At 41.9% G+C, this 22,626-nt stretch overlaps 1 protein-coding gene across 1 annotated transcript in view; it reads right to left on the bottom strand.

Moving 5' to 3' along the window:
* Positions 1-22,626, bottom strand: part of fgf11a (fibroblast growth factor 11a) — a 476,711-nt gene that overhangs the window by 41,366 nt on the left and 412,719 nt on the right. The window contains exon 4 of the mRNA XM_039746927.1: positions 862-1,060. Coding sequence (XP_039602861.1) covers positions 862-1,060 — 199 coding nt within the window. The remainder of the gene's footprint in view (positions 1-861; positions 1,061-22,626) is intronic.

The raw sequence follows: 22,626 nt of genomic DNA on the forward strand, positions 1-22,626 counted from the left end.
TCAATCCTGTTGCAAGTAAGCATTCATTTTGGACCCTGATACTGAAGACTACAAACCCACGTTCACTTTCTCTTATTTTATTTTTAATTTTTTAGTTCTTAGTTAAATGGGACTTCTGTCTTGGTGTCCCAACACTCTGACACTCTTTAGTTTTACAATATATATGCATACAATGGATTCCTGGTCCTCCACTCTCTGCAAACTTTGGTGTGTTGTACATTTTCTTTTAAATAGATACATTTTCCATTTTTTCCCATCAGTGTCCACTCAATAACCCATAATGACAAAGTGAAAATATGTTTTCAGAAAAGTTAGGAAATTAAGACACTTCATTAACTACTTTGTAGAAGCCCCTTTGGCTGCAGCAACAACTTCAAGTCTGTTCGATCAACTGAAACCTATGACAGGTGACCTCCATTGGACTAATTCTGTGATTTCTAAAGCCAATTGGCTCCAGCAGAGGGGGTGAAAACTTAAGAGATCAGTTATTGTGTGTTTTATATTTGTAGTTAATTTAAATGACCTTGCAGAGAGATCTTTTCTTACTTTGAGTTTAAAGTGTCTTTTTCAGTTGGTCAGTGTCAAAAAAGACAAATTTAATCTACTGTGATTCAAAGTCATTTGACACTACAATGCAAAAACTTCTAAAGGAAGGGAATACTTTTTATGATCACTATAAAGGAGCTTTCAGCCTGATCTGTGACTGCCATATGTACAGCTCACACAGGACATCATGTGGCCTGTTGTCACACAAGGACTGATCTATCACCATACAATAATAACTAGAGTTTAGTATATATAATTATTTACATAATTATATATACAATTGGTATTGTTTATTTTAATGAACCTGCCACCCACCTTCAATGAGCTTAGGGAGGAAGTGAGCAGCAGCCTTTGTTTTCTTGACACGGTTGCCCTTCATGACTTGTCCATCCCGGTTGATGCCGATGTACCAAGCTCGGCCCGACTCTCTTTGCCGGTATAGAACGGAGGAGTAGGTGACATAATAGTTCTCAAAGACACATTCCTTGAACTTGCACTCGGGTGTGAAATGCTCCTGCAAAAATAAAAATAGAAAACAAATGAACAGACAATCTTAGCTTTATGTCTGTCTGGTGATGATAGGGTACAATTCTTAACAAACATTTGTTGGAGTTGCTGTACAGGCATAAAAAGAGATACTCAGAGTCATACAGGCACTGGATTAAACTGGTAGCATTTTAAAATTAATTCAAAACCAATTAGAAAATATTTGTTGTCATACATGCACTTTGGAGGACCTCCTTGCAGGCTCAGTCAAGGCATGTAATAACCCGCCGATACAAAAGGGGGCACTGCCACTAACGTTGTCATCTCTCTTCTTGACAGCACTAAGATGCCACACAGTGAAGGAATCTGACCCCACCCCTTTCAGTTGAGCCGGTATAAAACCCTGAGGCTTCCGAGGAGGAGGCATCATTACTGGCTTGAGCAACCCACCAGATGGAGCTCCACTAACAGCAACTACAAAATTGAAGGTGGAATAGTGGCTCTGAGGCTAAGGATCTGCACTGATATCTGGAAGGTTGCTGGTTCAAATCCCCATTACTGCCAAAAGAGATCTTACTTTGATGAGCAAGGCCCTTAAATTAGCAATTTCTTCAGGGTGCAATACAATAGCTGACCCTGTGCTCTGACCCCAGGGGGAATGCAAAAGCTAACAAATTCCTAATACAAGAAATTATTTAAGGTGAAATAATGACACAAAAAAAAGCTTCCAGAGCTTTATTTAACTGAATTCCTGCATACAGAACATACGCTGATAAGCATCTTTTATTTTCTGTTTATTTGCTTTGTTCTCAGACAGTAAAAGGGACAACCAGGTTGGTTCCCGCAAATTTTTTTTCCATCTGCAGAGCTGTTATTCACCCATACAATGTATGGCAGAATCCTGGGACTTAGTTAACTGAATTGAAAAGTTGGAGCATTTTTTACATCTTTAGTTAGTTCATCAAAGAGTCAGTTATCATATTTTTGTTTATTTAATACTAGCAAAATACCCGCGCTTCGCAGTGGAGAAGTAGTGTGTTAAAGAAGTTATGAATAAGAAAAGGAAACATTTTAAAAATAATGTAACATGATTGTCAATGTAATTGTTTTGTCACTGTTATGAGTGTTGTTGTCATATATATATATATACACAGACACAGACACACACATATAAACATATATACATATACATATATACATATCTACATATACACTTATCTATATATATATATACATATACACATCTACATATATATACATATATACACATACATATACACACATACATACACACACACATATACATATATACTGTACATACATACAGATAAATATACATATATATACACACATACACATACATATATATATACATATATATATACACATATATATACATATCTACATATATACAGTATATACACATACAGTGGTGTGAAAAACTATTTGCCCCCTTCCTGATTTCTTATTCTTTTGCATGTTTGTCACACAAAATGTTTCTGATCATCAAACACATTTAACCATTAGTCAAATATAACACAAGTAAACACAAAATGCAGTTTTTAAATGATGGTTTTTATTATTTAGGGAGAAAAAAATCCAAACCTACATGGCCCTGTGTGAAAAAGTAATTGCCCCCTTGTTAAAAAATAACCTATGTATCACACCTGAGTTCAATTTCCATAGCCACCCCCAGGCCTGATTACTGCCACACCTGTTTCAATCAAGAAATCCCTTCAATAGGAGCTGCCTGACACAGAGAAGTAGACCAAAAGCACCTTAAAAGCTAGACATCATGCCAAGATCCAAAGAAATTCAGGAACAAATGAGAACAGAAGTAATTGAGACCTATCAGTCTGGTAAAGATTATAAAGCCATTTCTAAAGCTTTGGGACTCCAGCGAACCACAGTGAAAGCCATTATCCACAAATGGCAAAAACATGGAACAGTGGTGAACCTTCCCAGGAGTGGCCGGCCGACCAAAATTACCCCAAGAGCGCAGAGACGACTCATCCGAGAGGTCACAAAAGACCCCAGGACAACGTCTAAAGAACTGCAGGCCTCACTTGCCTCAATTAAGGTCAGTGTTCACGACTCCACCATAAGAAAGAGACTGGGCAAAAATGGCCTGCATGGCAGATTTCCAAGACGCAAACCACTGTTAAACAAAAAGAACATTAGGGCTCGTCTCAATTTTGCTAAGAAACATCTCAATGATTGCCAAGACTTTTGGGAAAATACCTTGTGGACTGATGAGACAAAAGTTGAACTTTTTGGAAGGCAAATGTCCCGTTACATCTGGCGTAAAAGGAACACAGCATTTCAGAAAAAGAACATCATACCAACAGTAAAATATGGTGGTGGTAGTGTGATGGTCTGGGGTTGTTTTGCTGCTTCAGGACCTGGAAGGCTTGCTGTGATAGATGGAACCATGAATTCTACTGTCTACCAAAAAATCCTGAAGGAGAATGTCCGGCCATCTGTTTGTCAACTCAAGCTGAAGCGATCTTGGGTGCTGCAACAGGACAATGACCCAAAACACACCAGCAAATCCACCTCTGAATGGCTGAAGAAAAACAAAATGAAGACTTTGGAGTGGCCTAGTCAAAGTCCTGACCTGAATCCAATTGAGATGCTATGGCATGACCTTAAAAAGGCGGTTCATGCTAGAAAACCCTCAAATAAAGCTGAATTACAACAATTCTGCAAAGATGAGTGGGCCAAAATTCCTCCAGAGCGCTGTAAAAGACTCATTGCAAGTTATCGCAAACACTTGATTGCAGTTATTGCTGCTAAGGGTGGCCCAACCAGTTATTAGGTTCAGGGGCAATTACTTTTCACACAGGGCCATGTAGGTTTGGATTTTTTTTCTCCCTAAATAATAAAAACTATCATTTAAAAAACGCATTTTGTGTTTACTTGTGTTATATCTGACTAATGGTTAAATGTGTTTGATGATCAGAAACATTTTGTGTGACAAACATGCAAAAGAATAAGAAATCAGGAAGGGGGCAAACAGTTTTTCACACCACTGTATATATACATATCTACATATATATACACTGTGACCGCTGGCCCCGGCACAGACAGACGGACATCATATTTTCACCACACACCATTTATTAAGCAACACTATTTACAAGTTTGTGCTCACGTGCACCTCCAGTGCCTTCTCGCACTGATTTCCCCAAAGTCCAGGCCCACAGTCTCTTGTGCGTTCCTGGCCGCCTCCAGTCCTTCCTCTCGCTCAGTCCACTTCCTCCCGACTTCCACCAATCACTGGAGGGAGGCGGCCCCTTAAATAATGCCCCCGGATGAGCCCCAGGTGTTTCCGGCATCTGCTCCTTAGCCACGCCCCAGCGTGGCGGAAGTGTCGGCTGCCTTCCTGGCAGCTCTCCAGGTGCCACATAAAGTCTTCCCCCCGGCACTTCCTGGTGTGGCGGAAGTGCCGGGCTCCCGGGATAATTAGGCACTGGGCGCCGCCTGGCGGTGGCCACGGGTCCCTACAGGGCTGGGCTTCCATGCCCTGTACCCGAGGCCCCCTGCCTAACCAGGACGGACGCCCCCACTCGGTCTGGAGGAGGTACTCGCCCTCCTCTGGTCCTCCAAAGCGTCCCGGCCAGGCTCCAGCCCCAGCCGAGGACCGTACGGGATACACCGGCATCGGGGCGCCGCCTGGCGGTGGCCACGGGTCCCTACAGGGCTGGGCTTTCAAGCCCTCGACCCGTGGTCCCCAACAGAACCAGGACAGACGCCCCCTCCTGGTGTGGAGGAGGCACAAGCCCTCCTCACGTCCTCCAGGGCGTCCCGGCCAGGCTCCAGCCCCGGCCAGCGACTGCATGGGATAAACCGGCATCGGGGCACTGCCTGGCGGTGGCCACGGGCCCCTACAGGGTAGGGCTTCCATGCCCCCGACCCGTGGTCCCCAACAGAACCAGGACGGACGCCCCCTCGCGGTCTGGAGGAGGCACAAGCCCTTCTCTCGTCCTCCTGGGCGTCCCGGCCGGGCTCCAGCCCCGGCCGGGGACCACAACACATACATACACATATATATATATATACATATCTACATATATATACTATATATAGCTAATCCCCACGCTTCGCAGTGACAAAGTACTGCTTTTAAATTTTTATTAAGAAGAAAAGAAAACCTTTTTAAACTGAGGGAAAATATGCCAATAACTATCTGTTAAGGATCTCTTTGTATACCACGTTGTCAGTTCAGCAGTCCGGTTGTAATATGACTTAGCTGCGCACTGAGCTTACTTTTGAGAACGTTGTCAAGGAGAAAAGCAATGTTGCCTCAAATCAATTTCAACCTTTTGTAGGGTCTGTCCCTGAGACTTATTAATTGTCATCGTGAAGCAGAGCCTTACTGGAAATTTGAGGCATTTGAATTGAAATGGGAGATCAGAGGATATAACGGTGATGTGAGGAATACATTCAGAGTATGGCGCTCTGCTGTTTTTTTGTGTAGCTGCCTTCACACAGCTTCTCCGCTGCTTTATAAACGAACGCCATATAAGGCCGTCATTTCTCCTTGCTTCACAGTTCTGTACTGTTTTATTGTTCATTTATCACGATTGTTATAGTTATTGTGTAGCTATTTGAGACTTACTTTACTGTTCAGGTACCCATTTCCTTTATTTAATCTGCGGCTTGTACACCATTTTTTGTTCGTTTATTACGATTATAGATATTTATTGATTCCCTTCTTTAGCTGACTGCCTGCTCATATAAGGCACTCTGCTGTTTTTTTGTAAAGCAGCCTTTACACAGCTTCTCCGCTGTTTTATAAACGAACAACATATAAGGCCATCCTTTTTCCTTGCTTCGCCAAGGAAGCTGCCTTTTTATTTAATCAACGGGGTCTCCGTTGTTTTATTGTTCGTTTATTACGATTGTTATAGTTCTCTTTATATAGCACATTGTCAGTTCAGCACTCCGGTTGAAATATGACGAAATGGGAGATCAGAGGGTATAACGGGGATGCGAGGAATACATTGAGGGTGGAGAAACTCTAGAGACAGCATGTGTATTAACTTGTGGATTTTTCTGCTAGTATTTGGTGGCAGCATGACGAAGTTGTTTCCGCAAGACCGCGTTAGCTGTGGAGCTCAGCTCGGAGCATATTCCTTTCCTACCTTGTCAATTGTGTAATGCGTTTTTTGAACAGGTTTGATGCATGGAAGTGATGACTCGTACTGCGTTCAGTCAGTTCACGTGAGCTGCCCTCTTGTGTGATGTTGTGATGTCCACGGCGTTATTTAATGTTAGCTAAGATCCGGCACTTAAAAGTTTCTCACTACAGCAATTTTAACTCCGTTACAAAGTGATCCAAAGTCTCGTTTATACCTCGTGTCTTCTCATTAAACTTATTCTCGCGAATAAAGTATTCAACGAAAGCATGAGAAACGGCAACAGGATCGTGTCCATAAACTTAATTTAAACTTATGGTTTACACCGTGCTTTGTTTCTGCAGTAGCTGCACTTATAAATAAGCTTGTATGCGTTTTTCTTCAGCGCTCTTTGAGAGCTCTTCCTTCTTTTCTACGTAGTGCGTTCACAGTCAGTTCACGTGATTACGTGGGAGGTGTGATGATGTGACACGCAACTTCGCTCCCCCACGGCCATGGAGCTGAAGTCCATTACAGTATATGGAGAAAAATATGTTCCAGTTATGACCATTACGCGTAGAATTTCGAAATGAAACCTGCCTGACTTTTGTAAGTAAGCTTTAAGGAATGAGCCTGCCAAATTTCAGCCTTCTACCTACACGGGAAGTTGGAGAATTAGTGATGAGTCAGTGAGTGAGTGAGTGAGTCAGTGAGTAAGTGAGGGCTTTGCCTTTTATTAGTATAGATTTGTGTTACAATGAGTCAATTAAAAAGTGAACTGTGAAAGCAGAATGCAATGCATGCATTATCAGACCACATTAAATGCACGCTTTTTAGGAGCACTTTACAATGTGATGTAGTTCAACATGCTGCCCAGAAGATCTTGTATAGCTTTATATGGCATTTTATTAGAGCTTGTATAGCTCAATAGCTTTCACAGGCAGCAGAGCTCAGTTCAGTTGGTGTCAAAAATGGCATCAATGGATGTCCTATTGTTAGAAACTAATTTTTGTTTGGTTTTCTTAAAGATGGATTTTTGTAAGATGCATCACATGGAGATTTAAAGTTTCCATTGAAGTCTCCAGCTAAAACTGTTGGCTGCTTCAGTCCATGATGGACTAGAGTTGTGTTAATAAATTAAAGAGTCAGAGAAATATTAGATCAGTATATTGTGCTGATGATGTAGATGTCAGATTGTTTTTAGCGTTACATAAATGATGAGTACATATTTGTTCACGTTGCGCTTTCAGAGCAACACTTTCCTCTTGCATTAATTTCTAGATCATTGACTTTTCTCTTTTACTGTCATGGTTTATTTGCTTCAAGCAGCTGGAGCAGTGAGCTGGTGCATGTCCCCATGTTTGATGTACCTGTATTGTGTATTTGTTTTGTCAGTGGGAGTGGCTGTCGTACGAGTAAAAGAGGAAAGCATACAGGCTACATTGGGGAATAGAAACAGTACACTGATCTCTTATTTCAGTTTTACAGAACATTTCTCTGTCTTGAAATAAATGAATTCAAAAATTCAACAATGCTTTTTGGTGGAAGATCGTGAAAATTCAAAAATTTGTACAGAATGCTTTGCTTGGGTTAATCTCGATGAAAAATGGAACTGTTATGACAGATTTCCTTGAACAATTAGCGCACTCAATTTCAACAAAATTGGACCACTGAGAGCCAAGTTGTTTCATGTGGAAAAACAGATGGACTGACAGACATGGCAATCGCAATACAGTAGGTGCTTATTGCAGTACATCCCATAAAAACAGAGATGCCTGCGAGGAACTGTGAGGAAGAACATGCGAGAGATCACCACTCTCCGGTGTCATGAGTCATCGTCACTACCATGGGTCACTCTGAGGTGTCTTGACCACTAGGCCAGTTGTGCCCCAGGTCCTAGTTATATATTTTTTTTTTTTGGACACGTTCACTGCAGAAAGAAATCCTGGTGAATTTTCAATTTGGTTTTCTATAGACTGACGCACCATTGAAGCACAAAGTCATCAGGTTTCAGTATTCTTGTCAACATTATAGGTAATATGACAAAAAATAGTGAATGTTCATTGTTTGATATGCCTTCGTATATGTTCTTCAAGGGAAATACCAATAGTTGGTACTCTTTTTTTCCTTGATTGTCCAGTATCATATTTTATTCATTGACCCACAGAAAAAAAACACAAAATCATAAAATTATATGAAAGTGAATACTTATTTTCATAAAATAAACAGATTTTTTATTTAATGAAATGTTTGTCAGGAATATGGATGTTTATCGACCAAAAAAATAAAATCCTATTTATACCCTGCTAGCTGATCTGGTCACATAGTAGTGTAACAGGACAAACTTTAAAAATCAATAAAACAATTTTATAAAATGTTAACCTGGACAAGCGGAAGGTAAGTGTGCTCCAACATCAAACGTAAGCACTGTTTCTGATCGTGTTCAAGTCTGATGGGAGAGCGTCCCCCGCGTGAGGAGAAAGCACATGGCCGTGATATCTTTGGCCATCAGCAGCTACCCTCTAAAACACACGTAGCTCTTATCACTCTCTCAAAAATGTCAAACGTTACTCCTTAACAATCTGTAGATGACAATGTCTTTTGAACAAACAGGTATCGGTAGCTAAGCGGAGGCAAAGTACGCTCCAACACGTGGTGAGAGGTAGACTGACTCAAACAGAGGCTTGCACGTGAGTTAGGAGGGCCCAGCTACCCTCCCCTTGGCCCGCTTCATGTCTCTCTGATTCGCTCAAATAAATTGGTACCGCAAGTGAACTATGATACTTAGTGCGATGAGAGAACTCACAAAATCAACCAGAATGTTCAAGCAAAATATATAGAAAATAACCTAATCTAAAAAAAGTAGTTCTTTTGTGAAAAGCAGACAGACATTGGATTATATATATATATATATATATATATATATATATATATATATATATATATATATATATATATATATATATATATATGTGTTATAACAAAGGCGCTATGTAGGCACCTGACCCGACACGGACACGGAGGCATGTATAAAAATAAACAAACTTTTATTTATTTTCAGTTGTGGGACATGTTTTCCCCGTGCCACACAGCCCAACACAGTCCCAAAACACACTTGCAACACCAAATACTCTTCTTCTCTCCTCTTCCACCACTCCTCCTAAAGCTCAGTCCTCCTCCTCCTGACTCTTGCTCCTCGAGTGGTGGTGGCTGGGCCCTTTTATAGCCCACCCGGAAGCATTCCAGGTGATTGACCACCTGGTCCTGATTGCACTTCCGGGTGGGACTGAATATTCGTCCAGCCGGGCTGTTGGAAGCATAGAGCCCCCCCTTGTGGCCACCCCAGGCCCCAACCAAGCTGTGGAGGATTCCATCTCCCATGGAGCCCTGCGGGTGGTTGGGGAATCACCGTCGGCTAGGGAGGCTGCCACCAAGCATCCCGGGGGAGGTATTGGACTGCCCATGGCGTTTCCCCCGGAACATAAGCAGCAGGGGAGTCCCTGCCGGGCATGGGACCTGGCTGTCCTTCACAATGTATATATATATATATATATATATAGATTACTGTATAAGTTGATCTGTCTGCTGTGGCCTGCAGGGGTTACTCCAGCTCCCCAATCCTGATATAGACAGACACAAGTTCACAAGCACAGCACAACCTTTGTTGTGGGAAACGCTTCCCAAGTTTCCCACTTGTACAATACAATGCATTAAAGCACCAAGCACAGTAAAGCACAAAAATGTCTTTTCTTTTTCTTCTCCCACTTTCTCCCTCTCTTTTTCCACTACCACCCCACCTCCAGCAAGCTTCATCACACTTCCTCCCATTCAGACTCTCAGAGCAGTGGCAGTGGTCTTCTTTTATCCTGTACCCAGGAGTATTTCCGGTGGTCCGTTAACATGGTCCAGAAGCACTTCCGGGTTAGGTGGAAGCCCAACAAAGTAGGCTGCCACAGTTCCTGCTGCAGCCCCCTGGCAGCACCCACTGAACCCAGCAGGGCTGTGCCTAACTTCCATGAAGCCCTATCGAAATCCAAAGCATTGCTGCAATCCAGGGGGGGTTGCCATCTAGCACTCTAGGGGAGAAAATGCTGTGTGTATATTCTCTTCCCGAGTCCTCCCACCAAGCAGGCATCTCGGCCAGGCAAGGATGTTGGCCGTCCGCCACACTGCATTTTGGGAAACCTGCTAACATCATCCCGATTTAATGTATGTTTCCTCAGGCAGATAGAAGCACTGAAAAGTATTAGGGCTGGGAAAAGAACAGCTTTGTGTGATGGCATCCGCAGCCTTGGGCCTCTTCCATTCACTGGTACATCAATAGTTGCAACCGATGCTGGACTATTATGAGTGAGGACACAACAACAGTTATCTGTGCAAATGCAAAGTGCAAATTTATTGAAATCAAACACAGTGATCCAAGATAAAGTGCAGTTCTTCAAAAACTTTCAAGTAATCTATTAAAACAGTGCATTGTGAAGATTAGAAAACAATAAGTAGATTGAATTAAAAAAGTTAAAACCAATGATAAAATCAGAGCCAGAATCCGCTTTTCTTCTTTCTAAGGTCCAGTGCATCTCCATGTCTCTCATCTCACCTGCTGACCCTCCAAGTCTCTCAGCAGGGCTGTGAAAACAGCAAATGTGGTGAACCACCTGGCTTTCATCCTGAATACTTTGTGTCATCAGAAACTACAGAGCCCACCTCCCTTGTGCTGCTACCTCCATCGGCATCCACAAGTTCCTTGGTGCACTTGACCACTCTGACCCTAAAGCTATACAGGAGGGATCTGCCCCTGGAATGCTGTTCCTCTCACTCCTCCACAGAACATCCCTGACCACTTCTTCTCCTGCTTGACCACCCAGATCTGTGCCCTCTCTGTCTCCTGCCGTCTGTCTCATTTTTCCTTCCTTCCATTTGATATCGACCTTCCCTTTTCCTGACCTAGCTCAAATCTTTTATTTTTCAGTGTAGGTGCACTGAGCGATCCATGGGTCACTAATGAGGGATGGTTGTGCTGATTGCTTTCCTGCACGTGAATGAGCAATTCACCATTTCCCCCACTATTCTTAAATAAAATACCCAGCACCCACACAGTCCTCTGGTCACGCTAATCTCGCCATGGATCTCAGACACATTTCCACACTCCTTATCCCATCAAGTGGCAAAATTTTATTTAAGGACATTCTGTGTTAATGAAAACAAACCAAAAGCTCCATTGTGGACTATTCCTGGCAGATAGTAGGATTTTGAAGGGATCAGATTTGGCATGAAGTTTATCAGCATTTAGCAGGAGGAAGAGATTACCACGGAGCTGATACAGTCTTTCACAGACAAACATCCAAAGTGTGCATTTGTCATGAAAGTGGAGGCTCCGTTTGATGGGCACACATGCAAAGTGGTGTGGCTTTCCTTTGCAGAGTACATATGTTATGAGACTGTGTCTCCAGAGATCATTGTGACTAGACAAAAAGAGTGAGTGATGCAAACATGAACCAGAAATCATAGTTAACGTCTGGCTAAAGTCAAAGAGATAGCCCAGGAAACAAACCAAAGGGGCAAACCGTTAAACAAAGCCAAATGAGCCCAGAACTTTGCCTACTTAATGAAAATTCATCTACCACTAAGAGATTTGGCTGTTTATGGTAACCAACTGAGGGATGTTAATAATGGGAATCGTGGCCATATTTATACTGGAAGTCCAATGAGGTCAGAAGTGCAACAATTACTGTCAGATGACATGAAACTTCCAATCACTCACGATCACATGACATGCTTGATACATCGTTTAAATAAATAATACAAATCTTTTAGACATTAAAATGGCACTGCAAACGGTTGAAATCTTTGGAAAACACCTGCAAAAGCATGTCTCATTTAATAGTGTATCCATATTTGATGTGATGCATCTACTTAAGATTAACATTTCCTAAGTAATAGATTTCTCCATACCTTATTTATTGTATGCTTTTTAGTACCAGAGTAAGATTACAGTGCTCGGCCACCAATGAACATTAATGAGATCCCTTGATTAGCAATTTTGCTTGCTGCTTGAAATCCCATACATTTAGGTATAATAAAAAAATGATCTGTATGGCTGAGTACACAACCCTAACCCTAACCCTAACCCTCATGTGGTCAGAGGGAAAAGGTTCAACTTCTTCAATCTTCCTTCACAGCTTATAACTCATAGTACTAAATTATTCTAGCTGCTCTCCTCTAGTGCTGCTATTGTGCTATATAAATTGAGTATTGCAGTTGATTAACCTAACATGAAACTGATATATATATACACCTTTATAAAAGAATATGTGTCCTTGTGACTGTGTATCTGTGTGTCCTTTCAGTTGCTATGTCTCTGTCATTCCAACAGATGGCACATCACACACATTGACACTACTTTTATGAACCCCATCTCAAAAAGCATTTAACACAGAGTCACACACATGTGACTAGGAGGGAGCTGAGTGGTCCAAGTGGAGGTTAATATCTGCCAGGCCAGGGGGTGGCGGGGTGCACTAAACCTACCTCTGTTTTCTCTGCAGGCCAAATACAGGAAAACCTGCCTGATTCAACATCACATCCGTTTTTGGTGCCCAGATTAATGTCACTTCCAGTTCCGGCACCCTGACTGACATCACTTCCGGTTGCGGCCAAATTACATCACTTCGACTTTTCGGCTTATATAGCCGCCATCTTTTCCTAACCTCATCAGTTCAGTTCAGGACTCAAAAAAGTGCTCTTTCAAACCCCTTTTGTAGCCAGGGACAATATATGGGTGGCTGTCTCAAACCTTTTTGTGTGTATAAAGGCTGTTCATTTCAACAGGCATATGAATTGCATTTTGTCATTCCAACTGATGGTGCATCACCAACACTTGTTGTAATGCATTTTATTATTGCAAATGTTTGTGACGTGCCTTCTGTTGGAATGACAAATGCAATGCATCTAATTACTACATGCATTACAAAATACAGTACATTCCAGTAGATGGTGCACTGCAAACATTAATGCTTAGGTCTACAGTAGTTTAAAACTACAAATCATACAATTTAGATGTGATTAAAGTGCACATTGCAGACTTTTATTTAAAGGGATTTGAATACATTTCAGTCCCACCATGTAGAAATGACAACACTTTTTCTACACCGCCCCTTGTGATGGTGCAGGTCGGCTCCTGGTGCCCTCTTCTATTATGGGAGCCCCTTGAACCTGACACCATTGATAATGTAAACTCATGATCATTGCTGATTAAATTCAAAGCACACATGAGGCAAGGGGAAGGTGTAAAAGTGATCAGTGCTTTTTTTAGAAAACAATTCAGAAAAAAAGTGTCCAAATAGTGTCCAAAGTGCAGTGTTCAAAAAAGATAGTTCAATAAATAAATAATCCAAGTAAAAACAAAGGTAAAGTAGAGGTTAAAATCAAAATAAATGCATCCATTAAAATGGGGTTAAAACCAACTGGCAGGAAACTATCCTCTTTAAAAACCAAGTGCTTTGATCTTTTAACTGGTGGCTCCTCTGCTTATCTCGTGCAGGCCTTGCAGTGGAGGAGTCACCCAAACAGCAGACACAGCTGACCTTCCTCAGGTCCGGGTCCCTGCCATCCCATGTCTACGAAAAGCTCCCTTCTCTGGACCTCGGCTTGGGTCCCCAATGGCCAGGGTACTCACTCTGGGGCTCTCCTCCCAAGCCTCTCGGACCCCTGCTGCCCTCCCAGTCTTCCGCAGTGACACTCCTGCTCCTCATTGCAGCTCAGCTGGAGTGACCCATTTCAACGGCCCCACGAGTGTCGGCCACACACTCCTCTTCGGGGCTCACTTCCCAACTGCCTGCTTTCTCTCCCTTGCACCTGCTCTCTTCAGATCGCTCAGTCCCACACCAGCCCCTTCCGCCTCCAGCCTTCTTCTCTCTTTCTCCCTTTAACCTCCATCTTTTCTTCTTGTCCGCCTTTCTCAATACCTCCCTTCTCACACTTATGCTTCGCTTTTAAACTGGGGATGTGGCACAGCTGTGGTGATGAGCTGCTCTTGGTGTCATTTAGGGTCACAGCCAATCCTACACCTGTGCACTAAGTGCAGGGCCATCCGCATCCCGTATCACATATGAGAACCGCTCGCGATGCTGCCACAACACACAGAGAAGGACACGAATGCAGCAATCTTCTTCTATAATACGCTACCGTGGCTGTCCGTTTGTCTGTCCAGGATTTTAAATCATCTGTAGCTTGCAAACCGTTTGACCTATTGACCTGAAATTTGGTACAAATATACTATGTGACGTCTACTATCTGCCTTCAGGGTGATGATTGACCTCCAAAGTTATTCCTCTTTTCATTTTTATTTTATTTTATAGTAGAATCAACTCTTGACAGCAGACAGCAGGGCGCCAGTGTGGTGCATGCGTATGGGCGCCGTTCGCCATCACTTCCCCTTCCTCTTCATATCCTAAATCATTCTTGAGGCAGATTGAACACTTAAGTGCCATCTTAATTGAAAAATTAAGAAAAGCGTACTAAGTAATTGCAACACAAACACCGACTTAATCAGTTTTAATGCAAAAAGATGCAGACGAAAGAAGAGAAGAAGCAGACGCAGGGTGGAGAAAAGAAGAGCTGCTCAGGAAGCAGCAAGCGCATCAACCTCTGAGCAAATGAATGCTAAACGTACAGAGAAAGAAAGAGGATGAAAACTAGGAATGCTCAAGTCAAGTGTATTCACTGCACGTTATTGTGCAGTGCGCCGTTACTATTTTTTTAAAAAAAAACGCTAAACAGACCCAGATCTCACTTCACCACATCCCCGCATTTCAAAGCACCATAATGTCTGGAATACAGCAATGGCAGGTCTATTAAAGCCGTCATATTTAGGACCTTGTCTCATAGCCCTTGCATGCAATGACTACTTGAAGTCTGCGACTCACAGACAACATCAGTGTGCTGAGGATCTTCTCTGGTTATGCTCTGCTAAGCCTCTAATGCGGCCATCTTCAGTTCCTGCTTGTTTTGAGGGCCTGTCCTCTTAAGTTTTCTCTTTAGCATATGGATGGCCTGCTCAATTGGATTTAAATCACTTAACTGGTTTGGCCAGTTAAGGTCTTGGATCTTGGGTAGTTCCTTTTCACCTCCACGGTAATCAGGTTCATCTTTGTCTCACCTGTCCACAAGGCCTAGCTACAGAATTCTTTTTGAATTCTTTTTTCATAAACATGCTATCTGTCCATCTTATTGCCGCTATGTAATGGTTTGCATCTTGCCTCTGTATTTCTGTTTAAGTCTTCTGCTGATAGTTGTCTCTGACACACACATTTGCCTCTTGAAGACTGTTTCTGATCTGTCAGGTAGGTATTTGAGTCTTTTTCTTTACTAGGCAGAGGATTCTTCAGTCATCAAGAGTGGAGATCTTCCTTGGCATACAAGTCCCTTTGTGATTATTGAGCTCACCAATGTGTTCTTTCTTCTTAATGATATTACAGATATTTAGTTAATCCTAAGGCTTTACTGATGTTTCTAATGGCTTTATTCTTGGTTTTCAGCCTTACAGTGGTTTCATTAGTACAGCTCTCATCCTCATATTAAATAGAAGCAAGAACACATTAGGAATCACAAACACCTATGACTCCAATTGTCCCAAACATTATGGTGCCCAGAAATGGGGGGATCATGTAGAAAAAGTGTTGTCATCTCTACATGGCGTGGCCAAATTGTGTGCAAATCCTCTTAAATAAAATTTGGCCATGTGCTCTTTAATCACAATGTCTGACTTGTTTGATTTTCAATTTTAAACTGTGGAGCAGAGGGGTAAATCAAGGAAAAATGTAGATAGATAGATAGATAGATAGATAGATAGATAGATAGATAGATAGATAGATAGATAGATAGATAGATAGATAGATAGATACTTTAATAATCCCAACTGGAAAGTCACATATTCCAGTAGCTGCTTACTGATGAAAAACAATATTAAATTAAAGAAGTGATAACAATGAAGGTATAACAGACAGACAATAATTTTGCATAATATTAACATCTACCCCTGAAGAGTCGCATAGTGTGGGGGAGGAACGATCTCCTCAGTCTGTCAGTGGAGCAGGATGGTGACAGCAGTCTGTCGCTGAAGCTGCTCCTCTGCCTGGAGATGACACTGTTCAGTGGATTCTCCATGATTGACAGGAACCTGCTCAGCGCCTGTCGCTCTGCCACACTTGTCAAACTGTCCAGCTCCGTGCCTACAATAGAGCCTGCCTTATATGTCTCTCTCCCAAATATTATGGAGGGCACTGTATTACTAATTGTGCTTTATATGTTACTATCCCCCTCTTGTGGGCGTTTTTGTAACTTTTCGGGAATTACATGCATTTGGACATCTAGTTCATAACACGCAGGATGAGTAGGACTTGAAGAGCAGAAGTCTGTTAGATCTCTGAGGGGGATTAGTGCCCCCTGTACTAGTGAAGGATGTCAGAGTTACTATAATTCAGTACCCTGGGCTCTGGGAGACCAAGCCCTTTGCACTACAAGCAGGTGGTCAGAAGCTCATAGCTTAGCTGTTGTACCTGCTTGGTACATGAAGCAGAAATATCCTAGGGACTCCTGAAAACTGTCATGTGAAAATAATGGCTCCAGGAATTTAGTAGGAATGAGGAGAAAGTCTTTGGAGAAAGCAACACCACAGCACAACAAGGGGGAAAGAAAGGAAAGACTGAAAGAAGAGAAACTGGGTTTGAATTTGACACTGAGCCTGCGCCTCTCTTTCACATTTCCATTTTTACATTCACTGCCTTTACAGCGGCCCTCAGACTGCAGCCTGCTTAACCGTCCTGAAAGTTGAACCGTTCACCTCTCACATGGCGGGTGTGCATGGAAGTGGAACATTTGGATCAACACTGTGTATTTTTAGAAGCAGTGAGGGGCAGCGGGGATTTCATATATACTGGCAGCAAGCACACCGTCTGCAGCTTCTGATAAGTGACTCCCCTTCTAAAGCATCCGCTTCATAATTTAAAGACCAAATGCTTCTTTTTTAAGCTCCAGGAATGAAGTGCTGATTTTAGAAAAGCCACTAATTGAATCTAACATACATCATGTGAGCCCCCAACTGCTTTATCTTCCAGTGTCATTTAAATATGCAGGGCAACAAGGTATTGAAAATCTCCATCACTTTCAATACACCTTTGAGATGGCAACTCTAAAACAATACATTGAGCTTGCTCACTGAGCGACTATGAATGAACCTATCTAAACCCTCTCTGTCCATTGCAGGGTTGTTCAAACTTTCAGAAAGGATAAACATACAAATCTGGATTAGTCACACTAGTCAATTGCAGGCCACAGTTACTCACTCTGACTCTACCCAAGAGGAAATGCACATTATTAGTCACTACTTTTGTGTGTTTTATTTATTTTAAAGTGGTGGTGCTATGCTTCACTAGCACCTGGCCAAAGAATGCAGCAGCTGTCTACATATGATGCTGACAAGATGGATAAAGCTCCACCAGAGTATCCTGCTACTGGTGACACATGTATCTACCGGTGGATGGGTGGTCTTTTTCCTGTGCAATGTCTAGAGGTTTATTTTCTCCAGAATACAATCAGCTGGAGGTTTTATCTTCCTTTCCTCTCTGGCCTTCTGATAATAGAAAATTAGAATATTAGAATAATCGAAATGAGAACAGGCCATTCAGCCCAACAAAGCTTGCCAATCCTATCTAGTTCATTTTTCTGAAATCAAATCAAATCGAGTTTTGAAAGTCCCTAGTCTTCCTGTCTACCACACTACTTGGTAAGCTTATTCCAAGTGTCTGTGATTCTTCGAGTGAAGAAAAACATCCAAATGTTTGTGCAAAGTTTACCCTTAACAAGTGTCCAACTGTTTCCCCGTGTTCTTGATGAACTAATTTTAAAATAACAGTCTCAATCCACTGTACTAATTCCCTTCATAATTTTAAACACGTCAATTATGTCTTAATCTTCTTTTGCTTAAACTGTAAAGGCTCAGCTCTTTTAATCTTTCCTCATAATTCAACCCCTGTAGCCCTGGAATCAGCCTAGTCGCTCTTCTCTGGACCTTTTCTAGTGCTGCTGTGTCCTTTTTGTAGCCTGGAGACCAAAACTGCACACAGGACTCAAGATGAGGCCTCACCAGTGCATTATAAAGGTTGAGCAGAACCTCCTTGGACTTGTACTCCACACATCAAGGTGCTATATTACCTGACATTGTGTTTGCCTTCTTAATGGCTTCTGAACACTGTCTGGAAGGTGATAGTGATGAGTCCACTACCACTCCTAAATCCTTGTCATAAGGTGTACCTTTGATTTTCAGTCCTCAAATTGTGTATTCAAACCTAACATCTTTACTTCCTATGTGTAATACTTTACATTTACTGACATTAAATTTCATCTGCCACAAATCTGCCCAAGCCTGTATGCTATCCAAGTCCTTCTGTGATGATATAATGGATTCAAATTATCTGCCAATCCACCTATCTTGGTATCATCTGCAAACTTAACCAGCTTGTTACTTATATTCCTATCCAAATCATTTATATATATTTTAAACAGCAGCAGCCCTAACACTAACCCCTGCTGAACACCACTCTTAACATCAGCCAATTCTGATGAGGTTCTTTGCACCATCACCCTCTGCTTCCTGTGTTTAAGCCAATTTCACCCAACTACATTTAACACCCTGAAATCCCACTTCTTTCAGTTTGATAGCATTTGTTATTATTCTGAACTTGTTCAGTTTTATATAACACTAGCCAAAGTGTCTGACATTGCCCAGGTATATTTATGTATTGGGTGAATGTAAAAAATCAAATATTTCTGTGCTTTCTGAAAGTTGACTCTTTTGTCATTGCTGTCCTAAAAGTCAGTGTCCCTTCTGTCAGTCTACACTGCAATTTTTCTGCCCTCAAGAGTTGAATTTGTTTTTCTTTTTCTCTATGACTGGATTTCATATATGCCATAACTACTTGTTGGGTTACAGCCATGAATGCTACTTCCTCTTATTTCTTGGTTTAGATGTTTAATCCCACATTAACCTCCATGGTGTTAACTCTGATCTTGATTTGGGTTAAGAATTCTGTGTAAAAATGGTTAAGCCCAAGTGCTATGATCCAATATACAGTGTTAAACCCAAATAATGCTTGGGGCAGGATCCTGCTGTTGTCTAATGGATAAAATAACATCAGGCAGCAAAAAAAGAAAAAGTCATGGATATTTAAATGCATGTTACCACTCTATGGCAACTTGTCAATATTCATGAGTGGTTGGATCCCTCAACCAAATCACAATGGCATGTAAACGAGACTGAACCATTAGTTGAATCAAGAGATAGTGATGGCCATGTGAAATGGTCATCAGACGTTGATACAGATAGTGAAACTGATGCATACGGCTCTGTACAACCAAACTGCCAGTATGCCTGGTGACGTCAGTCGTGTGAAGGTTTAGCATGAGCACGTGGATGTGTGGCTAAAAGGTAACATGACTGCATTCAAGTGGTAGAACAAGAAAGACGTTAGCCCCCTGAGCACTGTTCACAATGCAGCCACTGTCAATGTTTGTGTCAGAGGAAATGCGGATGTCACTAAGCCCGGTGCTCTGTGGTATCCTGCAATAATACAAGAGATGCATTGATCATGTGGGTCAGGCACTGATATTCTACCCTCTCATGCACAAGAAGCAAAAAATAAGAAAAGTGCACAAAGAAACTCACTTTTACTGTCAATATGGTGACATCAGGCTGTGTGTTGGTGACTGTCTCAAAACATCAAGATGTGTACTAAATCTGCATCAATACAATGGTGGACACTAGACAGACCTTTCCTTGCTGTATTTATGTTGACTTTTTGATATTGTCACATGTTTCTGTTACAAATAATAACATTTCTTCTTGTTGAAAAATAGCTCTTGGCTTGTAACGCTAAGGAGGTTAATAAATTGTACAGTTTATTGAATAATTAAATATATGGCGCATGTGAACAAAGAAGGATGAGGGAATTAGGGTTCACAGACATTGTTGCAGGTATCTGCATTATAACAGAAGACAGCACCATTGGCAGTATTCCGTAATATCATAAGGATGACTCAAAGTTCATTCATTCAACATTGATTTAAAATTGTAACAAATCATGACCCCGAATTCAAAGCCTAAAATGCTAACTGCCTTATCATAAAATGGATTTGAATAAAAGTCTACCATCAAGAAAAGTATAAGTTACGGCACCTTCCTACCATATTCTGACCAGCAACTCGACATTCGTTAAAACAATTCATTTTTCAGTCTGTTTTATAGTGGCTTAGCTCTATCACACTTAGTAACGATATAAGGGTGTACAACAGTGCTGGCTTTTTCAGAAAGGTAAGGTTTTGCTTGGATAAAACACGGAGGATCATCAGTTCATTCTGTATCTATAGTACATGCTTGACCAGCACAGTGCAAGCTGTCCTTGTCCTTGTCCGGTAGGCCTGAATCTCACTCAGTTGATTTTATATAATAAAGTGATTCCCAACCTTTTCTATTCCCTGCACCCGTAGAAAAAGTTTGATATTTGTTTGCACCCTCTACCAAAATAATATCACATTTGAACATGAAGAAGTCAAAATTCAAAATTTTGAAGCACAACTTAAATCACATACAGTACTGCAGGTGATCAAAAAACTAAAAAAAAAAACATATACATCAGTGTATAAAATTTAAATATAAATCGAGCAATTTACTTTTATAAATCTCAATAATCTTGTAAATGTCTCCCCTGTGAGCCTTAGACACTCGATTGATGATCTAGACGTTGGGGTATCCCACAAAGCACCATGCACTGTGAGGAAATAACAATCAATGACAAAAGGGTTTGTGGAATTGTAGACCCCTGTGAAGAAATGGGTGGCAGTGCTCCAATAAGCAATGAAACCCAGTCGATGGGCTTTGTCTCCTGCAGTTCAAAAACAGATGTGGCGCACAGTCAAAATTGCTGCGCTACTGTCAGGACCGCCAGTAGGAGAGATGGGCTGAGTGTAAGCAGCAGGGGGTTGCATCCAATTCAGCGCTCCTTGTCCCATCTGCACTGATATAGCGTGTTGCTGCACCCACCACATGACAAACCACCACCCCAGCAAAAATATCAATCAAACCTTGATATCGGTTTCACAATCAGCACAAAAATCAGTACTCTCTAGACCTTGTGAGACTTGCCCAGACACCACCAGTCGGAGAGCACATCTTTATAAAATTCACATGTTTATTATTAATTAAATAAACACAGTCCAAAACACCACACAATGCATAAAGCAATAATGACCCAATAATCCTTGAGTCCTCTCAGTCCTTGGCCGCCAATCTCCTCCTGGGAGCTTCGTCCTGCTACCTCTCCCGACTCTAGCTCCCAGAGTGCTGGGAGGCGGTGCCTTTTATTCCCGCCCGGATGTGCTCCAGGTGGCTGATGACGTCCATCCAGCAGCACCTCCTGGTGTGGCGGAAATGCTGCCCTTGGCCCCTGAAGCACTCCAGGCGTCCCTGGAAGGTTCCTCCGCCATCTTGCAGAGTGTGGCGGAAGTAACTATTTGCAGGTCCCATGAGGTTTAAGGTACCCTCTGGCGGTGGCCACGGGTCCCAACGAGTTATAATCTTTTCTCTCTTTTCCCGTGGTCTTCCTCGTGGCCCGGAAGCTATTCTTGCCCCCTTTCAGTCCTTTTAGGCGTCCCGGTCAGGTAAGAACCCCAGCCGACTGTGACAACCTCTAAAGGCCATCACAAGTTTCAAATTCCATTTTCTTACAAAAAGTTATTTGTTTTACGAACGCTCTGCACTCAGCAAGAAACCAGTGAGGACATACATTTGTGCGGCTCACTCACCCATGGATTGCTTTATTACTTTTCAAATCATAGAAGAGGAGCGCTGACTAATAAATGACCTATAAATGACGGCATACCACAAGACGCCAACTGCACCACGATAAAGTCAGACAGTGCACCTCACTTAAAATTGGTGACTCACAACACAGCCTTCCTCTTTGTCGCACCCCCATGAAATGTTATCTAGCGCCCCCCTGGAGTGCAGGCACCCCAGATTTGGAACCCCTGGTATAATATAAGATCAAAAAGTAACTGGCAGTGGAGAGTGAAACAGCCATGTTTTCTGTCACGTACAGTTTTGGGAATTGATACTAAACATCACTCCATTTTCTGGGTTAAAGAAAGGCGCAGTGCTCTGTAAGAGTTTGGCAACACCGTACACAACGGTTGGACCCAATAATTTCTCAGAAAAGCATCTAGGTGAAAATTTAATGGGGAAAAACTGTCTTTTGGAAATTCATCAGAGCTGAACACATCCAACCATAAGATAAAATGACATATTCGTTAGCTGTAATCCAATGAGACAATGACATTGTTATCTAAATTATTTGAGAATAAAACACTGTAACTGTGGTCTTAGATGAGATCCCACTTTGGCCAGTACAAAAAAGTGTTCTCC

The sequence above is a fragment of the Polypterus senegalus genome, chromosome 3 (genome assembly GCF_016835505.1).
Source record: "Polypterus senegalus isolate Bchr_013 chromosome 3, ASM1683550v1, whole genome shotgun sequence".
NCBI classification, from domain to species: domain Eukaryota; kingdom Metazoa; phylum Chordata; class Cladistia; order Polypteriformes; family Polypteridae; genus Polypterus; species Polypterus senegalus.